The sequence below is a fragment of the Lagopus muta genome, chromosome 26 (genome assembly GCF_023343835.1).
Source record: "Lagopus muta isolate bLagMut1 chromosome 26, bLagMut1 primary, whole genome shotgun sequence".
Classification (NCBI taxonomy): domain Eukaryota; kingdom Metazoa; phylum Chordata; class Aves; order Galliformes; family Phasianidae; genus Lagopus; species Lagopus muta.
In genome coordinates this window covers 3,524,932-3,543,762 of record NC_064458.1, presented here as the reverse complement: position 1 = coordinate 3,543,762, position 18,831 = coordinate 3,524,932, and the positions used below count along the sequence as shown (strand labels likewise).

Below are 18,831 nucleotides of genomic sequence, written 5' to 3'. Positions count from 1 at the left end.
TCCCAGTAGTCGCTCTACTACCGGAAGTGCCTGATCCCAGTGCCCGTTCCACTACCGGAAGTGTCCGATGCACTACCGGAAGTGGTTCTGCCCCCTGCAGGCAAGCCGCACGCTGCCGCGACTACGGCTCCCAGCATCCTTTGCGCCCGGGCCGGAACTACAATTCCCAGCAGGTCCCGGGGGGCGGTGTGTGATTACATCACGCGCCTCGCGTCACGTCGCGCCGTGCCGTGCGTGCCGGTGGTGCAGGCCGCAGCGGCGGGTCGGGGCCGCGGCGATGCTGGAGGAGGCGGGCGAGGTGTTGGAGTCGGTGCTGAAGGCCTCGTGCCTGCCGCTCAGCTTCCTGCTCTTTGTCCCCGCCGTGCTGCTGCTCCTGGGTCCGCCGCCCGCCGCTGAGGCCGCCCACGAGTTCACGGTGTACCGCATGCAGCAGTACGAGCTGGGCGGGCAGCCCTACGGTGAGAGACGGCGGCGGGGCTCGGGCGGGCGCCGGCGGGGGGAGATTCGGCCCCGCGGTGGGGCACGGAGAGGCCGTGGGGAGCACCGGGCGCAGTGGTGCCGGGAGGGCAGCCGGGGCCCGCCGGGCTGAGCGGAGCTGCTCGGCCCCGGTGTGAGCAGGGGATGCGGGGAGCGCCGCGCCGTGACCTCCGGGCGGCCGCGGAGTCGTGTGGGCTGAGCGCTGCTGCGCGGCACAGAGCCCGGCTGCAGCCATCTTGCGTGTCGGCCGGGAGCTCCGTTGTGTCCCGCTGCCCTTGGCCGCTCTGCTCGCAGGTGATCCGTCACTGTTCAGTTCACAGAATCGCAGAATGGCCGGGGTTGGAAGGGTCCCCAAGGGCCGTGAATCTCCAACCCCCTGCCGGGCCACCAACTTCCCCATTTCACAGCAGCCCAGGCTGCCCAGGGCCCCATCCAACCCGGCCTTGAACACCTCCAGGGATGGACGGGGCATCACAGCCTCTCTGGGCAGCTGTTCAGCACCTCACCACTCTCACAGCACAGAACTTCCCCTGACATCCAACCTCCATCTGCCCTCCCTCCATTCAAACCATTTCCCCTCGTCCTGCTGTCATCTCCCCTTGCACAGAGTTGATTCCCCTCCTGTTTGCAGGCTCCCTTCAGGCACTGCAGGCTGCACTGAGGTCACCCCCAGCCTTCTTTTCTCCATGCTGAGCAAGCCCAGCTCCCTCAGCCTGTCTTTGTAGGGAGGTGCTGCAGCCCCTGCTCATCTTTGTGGCTCCTCCAGACCCTCTCCAACAGCTCCCTGTCTTTCTTGTACTTGTACACGCCTCAATTCACAAAATCACAGAATGGCCCGGTTTGGAATGGACCTGAAGGATCACAAATCTCCAACCCCCTGCCACAGGCAGGGCCATCAGCCTCCACATTCAGTACCAGCCCAGGTTGCCCAGGGCCCCATCCAACCTGGCCTTACGAGAGGCCTCCTTTTATAGCTCTTCCTCGTCTTACCGATGGCCTCCAGTTCCTGTGCTCAGCTCCAGGCAGGCTGCTGATTGTGCAACAGCTCTCCTCTGGGCAGAAACACAACCTGTGAATTGCTGGAGTGCTCCAACCTTCAGCCCCCACTTCCTCCTACTCCCTAACGTAGCGCCAATGTCATCTGAGTTTTCTGCAGTCATTTGTCCCACATCAGGACGTGTTCTGCCTGTGAGCAGCTCTGCCCTGCTGGCTTTCTGTGCTCTGAGTTTCAGGCTTTGTTAACAGCTGAAATTACAGGCTTACATCTTTTTTGTGCTGTCACAGAGATTGTCTGTGAATCTCTCAGGGCTCCATAGGGTTAAGTGGTACAAGTTCTGAAAGGGCAGCTGTCCCTGTGCGCTTTGTGGATATGGCAGATGCTGCTGGTGGTTTCTGAGCACCTGAAGTTATTACTGGGCTCCTTCATCTCTGAGTGTGCCCACATGTTGAAACATCTGCTTTTGAGGACGTCCCTGAATCACACTGCTGTGTTTGGACATCGTGGTTTGGGGGTGCTGGAGTGGTTATCCTCACTGAGGGGCAGGGTGGATGGTGATAGGAGAAGGGAATGGCTTTAAAGTGAGACAGGGGAGGTTTAGGTTGGATATTAGGAGGAAGTTCTTCACCTGGAGGGTGGTGAGGCACTGGCACAGGTTGCCCAAGGAGGCTGTGGATGCCCCAGCCCTGCAGGCATTCAAGGCCAGGCTGGATGTGGCTCTGGGCAGCCTGGGCTGCTGGTTGGTGACCTGCACACAGCAGGGGTTGGAACTGATGAGCACTGTGGGCCTTTGCAACCCAGGCCATTCTAGGATTCTCTGATTCTTAATGTTCATCAGTTACACAGCACAGGAGCTCTGCACAGAGGCTTTAGTGTGGCTGACCTCCGTGTCTGGGAGCACAGCCCTCCCTGGTGCTATGCAGGGGAAGTGCAAGCCTTTTTTGTTCTGGCTTAGGCGCTCTGACCTTTGATGAGATCAATCTAGTGTTAGAGTTACATTAAGCTTTAAGCTTAACCTTTAGCAGCTGTCCATTCTGGTGTAGGCTGAGATGCTTTCTGGCGCACCCTGCTCCTCCCTTTGCTGCTTGTGGGTTGACCATGATGAAGTTTTCACTGTAGGAGCCAGGGTTATGGAAGAATAAAGTGGGTTTGGAGCATTATAAATTGTGGGGTAGTTCCGAACATCTCTGATGACACAAGGTATCCTTCTAGTCTCTGTTCCTGGAGCTGTTGGCAAGCCTCTGATAGCTGTTCTATCAAGGACTGCACTTCTGCGTGGAGGATTTGATAAACTGAAGCCGAGAGCTTGTAACTTTTAGTTGCAGAAGCATCGCGGTGGGTGGACGAGCAAGAACAGACACAGCTAGACATGGCTGTCTGTGACCAAGACTGTTTGGAGAAGGAGCTGAGCTCTAGCAAAGGGGGAATGGTGAAACTGCTTATTAACCCTCTCCCCGCTGTCCCTGCAGGCACCAGGAGCGCAGTGCTCAACACAGAAGCCCGCACTGTAGAAGCGGACGTCCTGAGCCGCCGCTGCGTCATGATGCGGCTGCTGGACTTCTCCTATGAGCAGTACCAGAAGGCTCTCCGCCAGTCAGCCGGCGCTGTGGTGATCATCCTGCCTCGGTCCATCTCTTCTGTCCCACAGGATGTTGTGAAGGTGAAAAGGAAAAAAAAAAAAACCACCTCATTTCCTTTCTCTTCTGATGGGAGATGTGCCTGAGAGGGACGAGGCTTGGGTTGCTGCAGGGCTGGAAGCACCTGCTGTAACACACAGTGAATCGCATTCACGTTTGGAAATCTGTCTTCCCCTCTCTGGTTTGTTTTCCCTTTCCTTTTCCTGTCCTCTTGCATGTTGAGCCTTTGCTAAGTTTGTGTCTCACTTAAATCCTCAGCAATTCATGGAGATAGAGCCAGAAATGCTCGCTATGGAAACCATTGTGCCAGTCTACTTTGCAGTGGAGGATGATGAGCTGCTGTCCATCTATGAACAGACACGGGCTGCTTCTGCATCTCAGGGCTCTGCCTCGGCTGCAGAGGGTGAGTTCTATGAGGGGGAGAAGGTGTAGAGAAAGACAGTCCTGATCCCAGCTCTGCGACTGCTCCGCTGTGCTGCATGCAGCTCAGAGCAGCGTTCTGTTGCCTTCCTTTTCATTCTGCCTTTCCTAAAGTTCTTGGAGATCTTTAACTCTTTGAGATCTGTGTTTAAGATAAAAGCACAAGTGAGAATAATTACTTACTGTATTTGCATGAGAGTGAGTTCCCAGCTCTACGCTGTTGCTAAAAAGATAGAAGGCAGGATTTATGTCACAACAGCACTGATGGTGTCAAGGGACTGCAGTATGTTGAGAGAAGCTGGAGCTTTCTGTCTGAGCTCAGGTCAGCTCCGTGCTTCCATGTTCTCTGTTGTAACATTGCTGGCTTAGTGAGCTGCTGAACACGCTGAGCTTTAGATCTTCAGGGTCTTTTTTGTTTTAGCCAGTTTGAAATATGGGATTTCAGAACAGAATGAAAAAGCGCGGTCACCTGGATCCCAAGTCAGTGCATAAACATAAGTGACAGCTGGGAGGGCAGAGTGGTCTGAAACTCGTGTCTCCAGTCAGCAAGGGGAATGGAGGGGTGAAACTGGCCCAGGTGTGGTGATCTCTCTTTGTTCCAGTTCTGCTTCACACCGCGACGGCCAATGGCTTCCAGATGGTGACCAGCGGGGCGCAGAGCAAAGCAATCCACGACTGGCTTATTCCCAGCGTGGAGGTGAGTTCCAGGCAGATTCTAAGTGGTGATGTTGATGGGATGCCTCCTCTGCGGGGATCTCATCAGCCATTTGGAGTAATGGGGGAAGTTGGGTCAGAATCCGAATTCCTCGAAATTGAGAGCACTTGGAGGCCGGTAGGTTTGTAGAAGTCGCGCTGTCTTCGTCCTGGCACACAGGGAGGGTTGCTGAGTGACATCTGTTTCCTTCTCTCCAGGGGCGGCTGACAGGGCTGGGTGGAGAAGACCTGCCCACTGTTGTGATAGTTGCCCACTACGATTCTTTTGGAGTGGCTCCAGTGAGTATTCTTTTCTTCCTGAAGCCATCTGTACCTTTTTTTCCTTTTGGCCTATGACCCCGTATTTTCTTTTGCTCTCAAAGACCACAATCAGTTCTAAGTGTGTTTCCCTTGAAGGCTGTTCTGGAGCACAGGCATCACTGCTGTCGCTCTCTGTCCCGTTTGTCCTGCAGTGGCTGTCCCACGGCGCTGATTCCAATGGCAGCGGTGTCTCAGTGTTGCTGGAACTAGCCAGGCTGTTTTCTCGGCTCTACACCTACAGACGTACCCATGCTGGGTAAGAAGCTGCTCCGTTTTGGGTTGAATGTAGCTAAGATCGGGTAGGAAGGGCTTTTGCTCCAGACCTGTAGGATGTTAGAGTGTACAAGCTGACTTTTAATTGCTTTCCCCTCGTGCTCCTTCTGAGTACAGCAGCTGTTAAGGGCCAAACTCCTTCCCTTGGTTTCATGGTGTAGATCTGCTCAACTGCAGGGACAAGTGGATGGAATTACTTAGAAACTGGATTCCATCCTCGAGCACTGGGAGCTCCTCTACCCCCACCCTGCCACTGCCTTCCTTTGTGGCACATAGGAAGCACTTGCTGACAAGCAGTTTGTAGCAGGTGCTAAGCGATGTGATTTCAGCTCACATCTGAGCACATTTGTTCTGGAATACAGTCAATTAACCACGGAGTGTAGTGTGCTAATTAATACCTCTGTTTTCTTTGATGGGCAGGTATAATTTACTGTTCTTTGCGTCTGGAGGTGGCAAGTTTAATTATCAAGGAACCAAGAGGTGGCTGGAGGACAATTTGGACCACACTGGTGAGCTAAGGGCTATCACTCCAGCATGTCCTCTGGCAAGAATTCTGTTCGTGTCACTGCTAAGTCTGTTGTGTTACCTCCTTCTGTAGGCCTTTTTCTGGGGGGGTGGAAGTCCAGCACAAAGCACAGCATTAAAGGTTTGGGTTTTTCTCTTGCAGATTCCAGCCTGTTGCAGGACAACGTGGCGTTTGTTCTCTGCCTTGACACTCTGGGCCAAGGCAACAGCCTTCATCTTCATGTCTCAAAGCCTCCCAAGGAGGGGACCTTGCAGCACGCGTTTCTGAGGGAGCTGGAGATGGTAACGAAAATGGTTGGGTGGATGGGAACTTGGGGCTTAAGCTCAGGGAGCTGCAGCTCTCTTGCGAGAGGAAGAAGGGGAGGAAGACATGAAGAAAGGGTTTATCACTGCAATATTTTGTGTGTTGGTTCTGGTCGTTTGATTTGGAGTGCAGACATCCTCACACCGCAGTCCTGAGCGAAGCACGCTCGATCTGCTGAGTTTCCCACAGTGCTTTGTTAGGACTTGTTGCTCGTAAAAACGACCCGTGTGATTTCTGTGGTGACACTAAAAGAACATTTTGACAGCCTTACAGGCGGAGCACATTTACCACCTGCAGTATAAAAATGCTGGCTCTGGCTGGGCTGAGCTGTGTGAGATGGGATGGTGCGGTGGAAGCGCAGCATCTCTAATGGCTTTGCTTTTCCCTCAGGTTGTTGCCAGCCAGTTCCCAGAGGTGAAGTTTTCCATGGTGCACAAGAAGATAAACCTGGCTGAAGACATGCTGGCATGGGAGCACGAGCGCTTTGCGATCCGACGCTTGCCAGCTTTTACCATCTCCCATCTGGAGAGCCATCGGGACAGCCTGCGCAACAGCATCATGGACAGGAGGTGGGAGGTGTGGGTGGGATCAGCCGCTGAGCACAGACCGGCCTCAGGGCTGTGAGCGTTGTGCTGGCAGCCGTGGGATGGGGAAGAAAATGTGGGCAGTTGGGCTCTGGGTGAAGTGCCCTGCTGGATGCAGGGAGAAGCTGGGCTCTGGCAGAGCTGATCCGTGACGAGTGAATGATCCTCCATCTTGCTTTAGGTCACAAGTGGACACGAAGGCACTGACCAGGAATACCAGGATCATTGCTGAGGCTTTGACGAGGGTCATCTACAACCTAACAGAGAAGGTAAGAGCTGCCCATCCTGCGCTGCTCGCCAGCCTTTCCTGCTCACCTGAGCTTGCTCCTGGCAGCAGCCTGTCTTTTCCCTTGCAGGGAGCACCTGCAGACCTGCAGATCTTCACGGATCAGATGGTAAGCACAGCGTGTTTTTGTAACCAGAGGAGGGGAAGGGATTGGGAGCCTGGGAGAGTTCTGATTTCAGTGTGTGTAGCTGACTCTGTTTCTCTGGTGGTGTTTTCCCACAGCAGATCCAGGAGGAGCAGCTAGAGTCAGTGATGGACTGGCTGAGCAGTCAGCCCAGGGCTGCTCAGCTGATTGACAAAGACAGCACCTTTCTCAGCACCTTAGAATATTACATGGGTCGCTACCTGAAAGATGTCAAACAGCATCATGTGAAGGCAGACAAACGGTAAGGAGAGAGGTGGAAAAACCAGCCAGGGCGTGCAGGCTGCCTTCTCCCTCTGCTCAGTCTTGACTCTGAGCTGGAACCTTTGTGGGTTCTTGATGGGTGGCTAGAAGTGACGGCTCTTTTTCTGTCCTCACGTCGGTTTTGGCTCATGCTGCGTTCTCCCAGAGATAACTCTTAATCATTTACAGAGCAAAAAGCCTCAGCAATTCGCTCCACCTCAAGAGCTTGTTTATCCCCTGCTTTGATTCCACCCTTCCCACTCTGAGTGCTGCTTCTCTCAGCAGCAAAACCCCCCTAGAAAACTTCCATTTAATTGCCAAGAGGCAGCTTCCTTCCTGTCTGGCCTGCTTAGCTTAGAAGCAGCTTCGTGAGTCCAGCAGGGCATTGTCTGTGTGCCTTGAGGCTGAATGTTGTGTTCAGAATTGCACCATTGGGCTCCTACCTGTAGAAAGGCTTGACAAATAAGTTCAGAACAGTCACCCGAGGTGGTCGCACTGCCTGGCAGGATTGACTTCTTGGGAGGACAGATTTGGGCTGCTCTGACTGCATTGTCCAGAAATTCAGTCATCCTGAAGAATTTCTGCTTTCCACAGGGATCCTGAGTTTGTCTTCTATGACCAGCTGAAGCAGGTGATGAATGCATACAGGTACGGCCCTCAGGTGTGCTCAGCTGCTGCCTGTCTCTGTAGCAGTGCCAGATGTCGCAGTCCCACAACTTCTTTTTTCTTGTTGCAGGGTCAAGCCAGCAATCTTTGACCTGCTCCTGGCCGTCTGTATAGCAGCCTACCTTGGTGTTGCCTACGTTGCAGTGCAGGTAGGAGAGAAGCAGGAAACAAACTTCTTATTTTCCTCGTAAATCACATTAGCTGCAAGTGGTGCTTACACAGCCCCAGTGCCAAATTTGGGAGAATGATGCCATCCCACTCTGAGACAAGCAATCCAGAACGGCTGGCTCTTCTGCTGTTGATGTTTCAGGCTGTGCTAAGGACAATCCCTTCCCACTCCTGCTGTTTTCTTTCCCAGTGCAAAACTACTTGGTGTTTGTTTGCTGTCACAAATTATTTGATCTTATTCTGTCCATCAGACATCTCAGTAGCTTTACTGGCTCAGAATGCAGTTAAAGACTTCAGTGAGCCTCTGAGGCATTTGAAGCAGCGAACATCTTTACCAAGTGTTTGCATCTGCACAGTAGCAGTGATGCAGGTCTGCACAGAATTTCTGTAAGCTGCTGTTTTCTGTGCAGCCCCAGTTAACTGGCACCACTGGATCCTAATTCACCGAATCCCACGCAGTCCTGAGGCTGTTGGTGATCCAGGCAAGGTGCTGCATTTGTACGTTGGTGCTGTTTTAAGCCTTTGAGTAAATTTTCTCCTTGTGTAGGGCAGATTTTTTAGTAGAACTTGCAAGCACTTACAGGTACTCGTTTTTCTTCTGCTTCCAGAACTTCGGTCTCCTTTACAGGATGATACAGAGGTTATCCCTTAAAACCAAGCAGCAGTGAAGCGACAGGTCGTCCTGTGTACAGCAGCACTGAGCCATCGGTGAGCCCAGGAACCTTCTGCCTGCCATTGAATCCTGCTGCTTCTCTTCCTCTCTCTCCTCTTTGCTATCCCAGAGAGGAGAGGAAGGCAGAAAGACAACAAAATTTCAACTCCTATGCACCTTTTTAGGCGCTTCCCTTCCCCTCACTTGCACCAGGTTTGTTTTCCTTTGCTTTTTTTTTCGCGAGGGAAAAGCTCAGAGACTTCCGTAGCTCCTGCAAGTTGTTTAAACACTGAACAGCTGACGCTGAGCAGCTTCTGTGAGTGTAAACCCGAGTCCTGCACCTTCGTGGACATTTGTGCCATACAGCCAACTCGGAAGCTGAAACTACAGAGCAGATGTATTATCTCTGCCCAGCAAACCAAGGACTCAGAGCACTTGCTTCGAAGAAAATATGCACACGCAAATTAAAGAGAGTACTGTTAGCATGTTTTCTGATGGTACCTCTTCTTAAGTTTACTGCCTGGCTTTAGGGAGGTGTGCTGAGCAAGCAGTGTGTCTAGCAAGCATCTTTATGCAATTTGTTCAGACAGTGCAATAACTCATTCCCTTTTCTTGGAGGTACACTGTAAACAGTCTTGACTGTTACGGAGGGGATGAAGAAAGCTTGTTAAAACGGGTTCCTGCAGGAGGGTTCTTACCGGGACGCGCCGTCCTGCCCCTGTTGGAGGATGCATTCTGCTTTGTACTTGATTTCTCTTCAAGTTTGTCCTTGCACAGATTGCTGCTGCCACTACGTGCTAAACTCTTGCTTGGTTTTTAAAGGCATCCTGCAGTCTCAAATGTTGCGGGATCACCTTCTGGGCTGTTTCATGTATTTAGGCATTAATGGCAAGAACAGCCCTGCTCCTGCTGAGCTCTGGCCGATCTTCGTTCCTCAGTTTGTGCTTTCAGATGGGTTCTGGATTTTGGGGCTGTATTTGTGTCCATGTGCATCTCAGGGTCTCATTTTTTGTTTTTCAGCTCTGTTATTTCTGCAAACACAGTTCTTGACCTGCATGTATGAGCAAATTCCCCAGGTGCTCCCTGCTGCCTCCCTTCGCACTCCACCCCCCGTACGTAAGAAGGGAGGCGAGACACTTGGCCATTAAAAAAACAAGCCAAGAAACAACAAAAAAAAACCCCACAATCTGTTTTATGATTGTTGTTTTAAACACGGCTGATTGGAGAATTGTAACTATGAGAGTGCATCTCGGAGCTCCCTGTTGTCCTTAGCAATCCTCACTTTTAGCTCTCTCCGCCTGGAAGTGTTGGCAGCCTGGCTGGCAAAGCTGGGGGGGCAGGCAGCCATTGCTCTGGCATTGCCATCATCTGAAGTTTAAGCCTTTCTTGCACGCCACCACCACAGAGGAGGATGTTTCCTATTTCTGGAGAGCTGGCTGCTTTTTCAGGGCAGTGCTGTGCTCTGTTTACCCCCGGGTTCTGAATATATGACGATTTTTGACCACAAGCCCTATAGGCTAGTTGTAGTTCTGGAGGGGAAAGGGATTGAATTCCACTGTCCTGCCACTCAAAAATGTCTTTCTGAGTCCATCCTTTATTTTTTGTGCTGTATACATTGAGGTATTTTCTCAGGCAACGATGACTGCATTAAAAAACAAACAAACTAGAAAACCCCTACTTTAAATAAAAGCAGCACTTGTTACAGAGGATGAAAAGCTCTTATGGGTTTGAACGATGGTGTCCTTTTTGTTTTGTATGCAAGGAATTCAGCTTTGCCTCCTTATCTGCATCACAGCTGCTCTACGCTCACTCCTTAGAAAAGGTTTTTTGATGGCCGCTGTCTGCGTCCTTTGGATGGGGACCAATGCACGTATTTCCATCCATCTCGGTTGTTCTTGCTGTTTCTCCCCCCTTGGCTTTGCCCCATAATGCGTGCTTTCTGCTATATTGAACGTGTAGCAATTTGTTCTTTAAAGGTTCTTTTCTTTTCCAGGAGAGCATGCAATGTCTGTGGCTCCTTGTCATATCAGCAGGTGGCATGGCACCGAGCGCTCCTGAAATATCATCCCTACGGGAAAACTTGCCTTTTCTTTTTCTTTTTTTTTCTTGGAGTTCCTGTTTGAAATATGTCTCTCTGTATGCAGAAAGTGTTTGTGACAGGCCTCTGCCAAATGAATGTATAATGACTTCAGAAATTGGTTGCTGGAAGATGGGCTGTGGTTGTTTTCCACTGCACTTGGATGTCGCATGTACTGCGTGCTGGGAGATGCAGGAGGTGCACAGAACAGCACCTGTCTCTGAGTGCCTGGAGGCAGCACCAGGGCTCTCCAGCTGCAGCCCATCCTTTATGTCTGTTACCCACGGACGGGGCACGTTTCACTCCATGTTACTTAAGCAGGCTTAATGAAACCACGGTACAAAATAGGAAAGTCAGAATTACCAGCAATCCTCCTTCAGCTTCACTTGGGGAACGTAAAAATTGGCAAGAGAGAGAAGGACAGGCCCAAAGCATTCCTCTGTGCGTTGGAGGCTCTCAGCTTCCACTCTTCCAGCTCTGTCCTGGTCAAGGTTATAGCATTAAAGCAAACACTTCAGTTCCTCGTGGTCTCAACTGTAAAGTAATGCTCCTGACGCAGTGCCAGAAGCAGCTGGCTGAAAACAAGATGAGTAAAGGTGAAGGAGGAAAGTTCACACGTCCCCAGGGGCAGTTGGGAATAGTGCACTGTTCTGTGCTTGACCATCACTTGTCCCACCATCTAATTGGTCCATCTAGCTGCCTGCTATAGAAAGTCATTTTTACTACAGATAAGGGTTTATGCTTCTGATCAAAGTTTGTTTGTACTGAAGCCCTATATAGTTAAATTCCAACTTGCAGCTGGAGCAGCGACCATCCTGGGAGTGAGCTTAGTGCCAGCGTTGCCACGTTTCCTCTGGGGAGATGACAGGGCAGCATGGAAATGTCCCCTCCTGTTCTGCCACGTTTTGAAGTGACAAGTGAATGGGTGCTGATTCATACTGCAGCACATCTGATGAATCTCACTGCCCGCGTGACACACAGCAGCAGCAACCCGGCGGCTGTTGTGCTAAAATAAAGGTTCTCCACAACATTGCAGAAGAGCTCTTGTAGCAGATTCTTGTGCTCTTGTAGCAGATTCTCGTGCTCTTGTAGCAGATTCTCGTGCTCTTGTTTTGTCCTGGCCTTTAATTGGGAGTTTGCCTGGCCTGGAAGGAAGGAGCATGACGAGCACATGCCCATGTATGTGCAAGAAGCCAGCAGTTACACTTGTAGCCAAAAAAGCAGAACTTTGCCTGTTGTCCTGGTGCTGTCAGAGATCACAATGTGCAGATATCTGTGTTTCCAACACTGATTGGACTCTGTCCATTCCCCACCCCGGGCACTGGGGGTTACATGGGATTAGTTCAGGCTTTGTAGCTTATCTCCCAAATAAGAGAGGTTTACCCTTGTGAAATAAGCACTACCATGCAGTATGACCAGCTGGAAGGAGTGACTGCGATCTGTTTCATCCTCTAAGGCCCCACAGAGCCCCAAACTGCTGCGGGCGTCGGGTTTGGGTTTGGCTTTGTTTTAAACCACGCTCATAACACACAAATCAACGTAAAGAGCTTCCCAGCACCTCGGGGTCAGGCTGGATTTGGTGTTCAGAGCCATTCAGCCCTGAGTGAACGATGTGAAGGGAGGAGGTTTGGCCTCGGTGTGCCGTGGGCTCATCTCTGGTTTGCTCCATTCCCATTTGTAGAACAATGGAACAATGTGATGTGGAACAGCTCGTGAGGACGTGTTGGTTTATCCGGTGTGGTTAACACAGCTATTCATATCCTAAGGAACAAATGTACGTCGAGTGAATATCGAACAGCTGACAGCAAAGACAATGCGGTCGATGAACGTGCTATATTTTTTTTTGTTTGTTTTCCCTGCTGATGTGACAGTATTTAATACTTTAACATTTTTCATTTCCATGTTTGTTTGTCCCTTTGGAAAAATAAACTACGAGTGAGAAGGTTTGGTGGCACGTTCATTGGGGAAGTGTTTACTGTGGAACCTGAGATATCTGCCTTACATGGGGAGAAGTGCTCAGGATGGACTCCATCCCTTCTGTAGAATGAAAAGTGAAGTAGTTGGATAGGAAAGGGCTGGGTTTACAGTCTGAGATGGGTCCTGGCACGGCCAGCAGTGTGTGTCGCCATTTATTCGGTGGGAGCGCAGCCCCGCGTCCCTCACAGCCCCTCAGCTTCCCTCAGGCTTCGCGCCTCCAGCCGCGAGATTGGCGGGAAGAGCAAGGGAGCCAGGGGATTGGCTGGAGGAGCAGAGGAGCCGCGCGATTGGTGGAGAGGCGGGATGGGGGCGGGGTTTGGCGCCTCGAGAAGGCGGGCGGGTCGTAGCTGCGGCCCTCACAGCCCTCAGGATGCCAAAGGCCGAGGACCTGGCGGTGGCGAGCAGCTCGGGGAGCAGCTCTGAGGAAGAAGAGGAAGAGAAGGGAAAGGTAACCTCTGCGCTGGGGTTGCCAGGACGTGCCTGCTAGCTATGGTTTTTCTGAGTGAAAGTTGCCCTGTGAGCCCTGTGAGCCCTGTGAGCCCTGTGAGCCCTGTGAGCCCTGTGAGCCCTGTGAGCCCTGTGAGCCCTGTGAGCCCTGTGAGCCCTGTGAGCCCTGTGAGCCCTGTGAGCCCTGTGAGCCCTGTGAGCCCTGTGAGCCCTGTGAGCCCTGTGAGCCCTGTGAGCCCTGTGAGCCCTGTGAGCCCTGTGAGCCCTGTGAGCCCTGTGAGCCCTGTGAGCCCTGTGAGCCCTGTGAGTAGTGGATACTGTTAGTGAGCACAGGCACTGAAGGCTCAGGGGAGGCCTGCAGCTTTTAGACCATGCTGTTGAAAATGGTGATCTCTCTCTCCAGAAAAGGAAGAAAGAAATGCCTTCGAAGTCAGAGAAGCGTCCCAAAATGGAGGCCAAGCCTTCGAGAGTGGCAGCAAAGCGCCAGGGACGGGACAGCGAAGAAGAGGGCATGTTCCAGGTATGGAGGGCACAGCCCCCTTCCTCTTCGTGCTCCTCTTCATACCTTCCTTTCTTGGCACAGGTCTCGCCTTCACCTCCTCTGTAGCTGAATTGGCTTCTTGGGATGCCTGCTGCTCCCCTGCTGCTCCTCTGGTGTTGTGAGCAACCCCGTGGGCTGCAGAGCAGCTCATTGTGGAGCAGGGCTCAATGCTGGCTCTGTGTTCCTGCAGATTGGGAAGCTGCGCTACGTCCGAGTGTCCTGCTTTAAGGGGAAGGTGCTGGTGGACATCAGGGAGTTCTACACGGACAAGGAGGGGAACATGAAACCGGGGAGAAAAGGTACTGCTGGCTTCTCTGGGTGGTGTCTGCAGGCTGTGCTGGGCTCTCCCAGCCTGCCTTTGGTTTTTCACTGATGGGTCACTATTCAGCTTAGACCTTTTGCTTTGAAACTTTAACAATGACTTGTCAGCTTGCCTTGAGGTTCACAGGCCCCAGACCGTTACATTGCTCTTCTCTCCTGCCAGGCGTGCTGTAGGGCTCACCAAAGATGCAGCTCCTGTGAGACAAATTGAGGAATGTTTTGATTCTTCCTATTGATTTTTGTGTTAAGGCAGATGAATTTCTTTGAGCTTGGTTTGCTCCATAACCACTCTGCACGGTTTTCCTTGCAGAAATTAATTTCCTTCAAGGAAGAGACTGCTATAAATTACTCAGAGGGTATTGCTTACCCTGGAAGTTGGGAGCAGAGCAATGAAACCTTTCTGTGCCCGTTGGGGTGGAGAGGGAAAGGAGCATTGTGGGCACCTTCCAGGCTGGAAAAAGCACACTTGCAACCAAAGACAGAACATCTGTTAGCTAGAATAGAAATCAGGAGGAAATGTTTTTCATTTAATTAATGCCTCTGCTGTTTTTTCTCAGGAGTTGTTGGCCCCTGATTTTTATCTAGAGAAATTAATAAAGCTCAGCCTTCATTCTTTAACAAAGTCATAAGGAACAAGTTGATAAGGTTTAGCTGGAACCCACTCTGCAATTCCATGACTGTATTTGTTTCCTAAAGGAGAGGGAAGGGAAATGAAGACTTTATCTCTACTGGTCTTAGAAATAAAAAGCCAGCTCTTCTCTGGAGTTTAAGCGATAGTCGTGGTTTCTTGTTAGCAGCAGCTTTTCTAAATAGAGCTAGAGCTGGCATTTCCTTTGGGTGGTGGAAAGGACGGTTCTCTAACTGCTGGGTACAGCAAGGCTTTCCTAAAATCTCTTTCCAGCTCACAGAGGTGGGAATTTTCCCAAGGAACAGAATACAAGAGGTTGCAGAACTCCTTGAAAGGCAGCTTGATCTTCTGTTCTCACACAGTGCTTTTGTGATAGCACTGAGTACTTGCTGATACGGATGCTGAAGCACTGACACAATTGCTGTGCTCAGCAGGCTGCCCCTGTTTCTTTTCTGGGCTCAGGCTGCACCTTTTCCTTCTGTAACTCTTTCGAAGGAGCTGCTGTGGGATGCTGCTTGATGCTGACTGCTTGCTCCCAACGCCCTTTCTGCTGTTTCCAGGCATTGCTCTGTCTGCAGAACAGTGGAACCAGCTGAAGGAGATGATTCCTGAGATTGATGCTGCAGTCAAGAAATTCTGAGATGGAGGATGTTGGACGTCTTCAATCTGTTTTGTTCCCCTGGAGTGAGCTGAGAACGATGGGGCCAAGAAATCTCACCTGGCGCTTTTCCTTGGCCACGCGGGCTTTTCTGCACTGAGGTGGTGGTAATGAAAATGGAAATGTCTCTGACACTTGTAATGAGCACGTGGAACTCGAGCCAGTGTAAGGATTTCAGCCCTCCTGGTCTCAGGGAGACACGAGATCCATGCGAGTGAGGGAGCCGAGCAGCTCTGAGTGCTTGGGAGGACACAGCTGCAGCCTGGCTTTCCAGGGGGCACGGCTGCCAGTCTGCAGCTTTGGCTGCTCTGCATCTTTTCTGTCCTCCAGTTGGTTGAGTGCTGAGTGAGATGGCTTATATACCTCAAGTCATCATCTTTTCTATCTTTTCTATCTTTTCCACTTGCCGTTCTGGGTATTTCAAGTATTCTCTGCGTTGTTGGGATTCCTTTCATTTCATTTTTTTTTTATTCATGGAGTGAAGGAAGCTGTTACACTTCAGAGAATGGTTGGTTTGTAGAGGGTGAACACGCACAATAAATGCATTGGCATTACAAAGAGTTGCCAGCCTGTGAAATACTGCACTTCAGCTCCTAGTTTCAGGTGTCTGCAGGTTGCTGTTCTCCTTTCAGGAGTGCTCTGTCCTGTTTGTTCTCACACATTCCCAATGCTCCTGTGTAGAAGCAGTCAGATAGCAGCCTGCTCCAGGCCGTGGGGAGGAAGAATGGCAATCATTCAAAGGAACTTTGGAGGCTTATTAAAGAGGGAAATTAAAAGCCTAAGATGGCAAGCTATGGGAAGAATAGAGAGAGAGGGTATTTTCTGCTTGGGCTCCAAATGCTTCACACTCCAGGATCAGCTGCAGCAAGCACAGCCCTCCTCAGCAAGACTTCAACAGACTTTGCAGCAGCCTGCGTCTTCTGTCTATTTTGGGTTCTCTCCTTGCCCTGGTTTCCATAGTATCCGAGTGCTTCCTGCTCTTAAATATATCCCTGTGACACTTGCAACACCTTGGTGGAGTAGGAGGTACTGGAGCCGTTGTTCTGTAGAGGTGCTGGGCTGTGACAGCGCGGGGCTGAGTGCAGGATGTGGGGCGGAGCTGTGAATGGAAAGTAGGCTTTCCTAAAGGCTGAGTTCCGAGCTGCTGTCACTTCCAGTAGGGATAGCAGGAGGGCGTGAGGGGAGGAAAACCATCAGGCCATCTCAACTGAGTGAAGGGCTCAGGGGTGTGAGGATGGGCAGCTCAGTGACTGCTGCCTTCCCCCTCGTCCTGTGCTCACACAGCAAAGTGCTGCGGCCCTCTGGCCGGTGGGAGCCTGGGTGTGCTGCTGTGCTGTGTCACACAGCCGGGCGGCTCGTGCTGCTCTTGGAAGTGTGGCAGTGCTGAGAGCTCTTGGCTGCGTGTGATTGTGCAGAGGTCGTGCTGCTGCTCACCTCGGGTCATCTGACAGCGAGTGCAGGGCTGTCTGTCCTGATGGCCGTTTGTCAGTACAAAGATGAAGCTTTGTGTGTGGGCAGGGCTGCAATTACTGCTGTCCAAGCCCCTCTCCTGCTTCCTTGGCAGAAAAGCTCTGCTGGTTATGAAGGCTTGCTGGGTGCTCCTGTGTGTGCCAAAGGTATGAACCCGTGGTGCTGGGAAGGCTTGGCTGTTCTGTCCCAGCCCTGGGGAATCAGATGGAAGGTTGTAAAGCAGCCATTTCCATCCACGATGCCCAGTTGGGAGCAGAGCTGAGGGGAAGCAGAGGCCAATCTTATGAAAGCAGCTGCTTCTCGAGGGGCAGAACTGTGGGCTGGTTGGCGCTTCAGTGTCACCCCGATGTAGCAGAGATGGGAGCAGCCCAGGCCACCCAAAACGTGCTGCTTTTCCTCTGCTGTGTCACAGCATCCACCGCAGCCGGAGGAGCTGCTGGGACGGCAGCCCCCGTTGTCACATAGGGAGGCAGGTCTGAGCTCGGGGGCGGCGGCAGCCGCTCCGCTATGGCTGCGCCTCACCCGACGCGGCCTGAGCGGGGTCTGCCGGGATCCGCAGCCGGAACGGAGCCGCGCCGCTTCCTCCCCGAGCATCGCTCGGAGCGCCATCGCCCACCGCCGCCCCGCAGCGCCTCCGTACCGCCGTGCGCCGCCAGGGGGCGCCATAGCGCGCTCCTTTGTGGCGGCGCGGCGGCGGCGCGGGCGGCGGGGCCGTTCCCAGGCGCGCTGCCTCCCCCGTCCGCCCGCAGCCGCGCCGGGCGCGGGGCATGGCCAGACTCCGCGAGGGCGAGGCGAGGAGGCAGCCGCAGCCGCCGCCGCTCCCGCCCGCGCCGCAGCCCCCGCCGCCGCGCCGAGCCTCCCCCATGAGCAGCAGCGGCGGCGCGGAGCCCCCCGCGCAGCCCGACAGCATGAAGGACCTGGATGCCATCAAGCTCTTCGTGGGGCAGATCCCGCGCAACCTGGAGGAGAAGGACCTCAAGCCGCTCTTCGAGCAGTTCGGCAAGATCTACGAGCTCACCGTGCTCAAGGACCGCTACACCGGCATGCACAAGGGTGAGGGGTCCCCCGGCACGCGGCGGGGCACGGCCTGCTGGCGGGGGCGGCTCCTCGTGGGTCCTGCGGGGCCACCCCACGCGCGACCACCGTGTTCTGCAGCCGACCCCCCCATTATGTTCCATCTCCCTCCTTCCTCCCCCCCCACCCCTTGCTTCCCTCAGGTGAGGGTCGGCACCCCCGAACCGCCGCCGAGGGGCGGGGATGGGGTCGGCGCCGAGAGATGGGCCACACCGGGTCGTGCTGCGGCTCCGCGGCTGCCCCCGCTGGGAGCCGGGCCGGTGCTGTGACAAAGGGCCGGTGTGCGGCTGGCCGTGTGCGGGTCACGGCCCGTGGTGGGCAGGTCGCGGCCGGAGGCGAGGGGTCGGGAATCCCGCGGTACAGAGCAGCGTTTTTCCCTGTGCTCTCAGCCGTCCCTGGCTGCGATACAGCAGTGCAACGGTAAAGTCTGCGTAACAAAGAATATTAGCGGTCGGTGTGCTGTTTACCGCGGCCTTTAGGAGAGATGAGAGGGGCCTTCTGGAGTGCCGGATCGCTGAAAGACCTTGAGTAGATGCAAAAAAAAGAAAAAAGTTCGGGGGGGCTTGTTTAGCTACAGTTGTTGTGTTTGAAAGCCGTGTTTTGAATAGCCGTCGTGTTCTGCATGTCAGCTCCCTCTGTGGAGCCGTTCCAGCTCACTCTTAGCAGGTGTTTAGGATCTTACAATCACCACCGCTCAGGCACTGAGTGGGAATGCACAGAGCCCATTTGCTGTGCCGTTTGATGTAGTGATCTCAGCACCACTCCCTGGCACGCTCAGATGGAACCTGCAGGGAACCCACAGTAAGTACCCTTAAAGCTGCCAGAGCTCAGCCCTCGGAGCTGTGCCCTGAGATGCTTTGTGATGGAAGGAGCGTGAGTCTCATCCAGCCCTGATGCCTTTGGTTTCTTCTTGTGGAGAACACTTAAAAAAGCCAGCAAGCCCAGTGCTTCTGGACTGAACGGAGAGGAGAAGGGATGCGGAAAGAGAAGTTTATTTCCAAGCAAAAGGTCTAATCTAACCCTGGTGGAAAAATAGAAAAGTTCCTCATTGAAGCCTAACAGAGTTGGGCTGGCTTGGATTTAGCTAAAGGTGTAAATGTGACTTAGAACCAAGATGTGTTTGTGTGTGTGCATGGGGAGCCCAAACCTGTGACCATCTGACAGTAAGCAGTGAGCTTTCAAGGCTGGAGGGAGGAGAATGGACCCAAGGCACGAGGTGAAGGCACATTTCATTGCAGTTGGCTTACTGA

At 52.9% G+C, this 18,831-nt stretch overlaps 2 protein-coding genes across 8 annotated transcripts in view; both read left to right on the top strand.

Moving 5' to 3' along the window:
• The first annotated feature begins 193 nt into the window (after positions 1-193).
• Positions 194-12,421, top strand: NCLN (nicalin). Of its 2 annotated transcripts, XM_048927769.1 has the most exons (16): positions 194-458; positions 2,944-3,134; positions 3,370-3,514; positions 4,134-4,228; positions 4,444-4,524; positions 4,698-4,801; positions 5,239-5,327; positions 5,486-5,625; positions 6,038-6,216; positions 6,413-6,500; positions 6,588-6,626; positions 6,740-6,903; positions 7,497-7,550; positions 7,639-7,717; positions 8,345-8,444; positions 10,382-12,421. In XM_048927769.1, the coding sequence occupies exons 1-15, from the start codon at positions 278-280 to the stop codon at positions 8,402-8,404; spliced, it is 1,689 nt and encodes a 562-aa protein (XP_048783726.1). In that variant the 5' UTR covers positions 194-277; the 3' UTR covers positions 8,405-8,444; positions 10,382-12,421. The 2 variants fall into 2 exon arrangements, with proteins under 2 accessions (XP_048783726.1, XP_048783725.1); XM_048927768.1 differs by lacking the exon at positions 10,382-12,421 and having other exon boundaries at positions 8,345-8,877.
• Positions 12,422-12,762: 341 nt separating this feature from the next.
• Positions 12,763-18,831, top strand: part of CELF5 (CUGBP Elav-like family member 5) — a 35,493-nt gene continuing 29,424 nt past the window's right edge. For 3 of the 6 annotated variants that reach the window (XM_048927775.1, XM_048927776.1, XM_048927773.1), the window contains exon 1: positions 17,304-17,560. In XM_048927775.1, the coding sequence (XP_048783732.1) occupies positions 17,371-17,560 (190 nt within the window). In that variant the 5' untranslated portion in view covers positions 17,304-17,370. Of the gene's footprint in view, positions 12,891-13,292; positions 13,410-13,620; positions 13,730-17,300; positions 17,561-18,831 lie in introns of those variants that run through there. The other 3 variants (XM_048927777.1, XR_007373377.1, XM_048927774.1) reach the window with 3 other exon arrangements.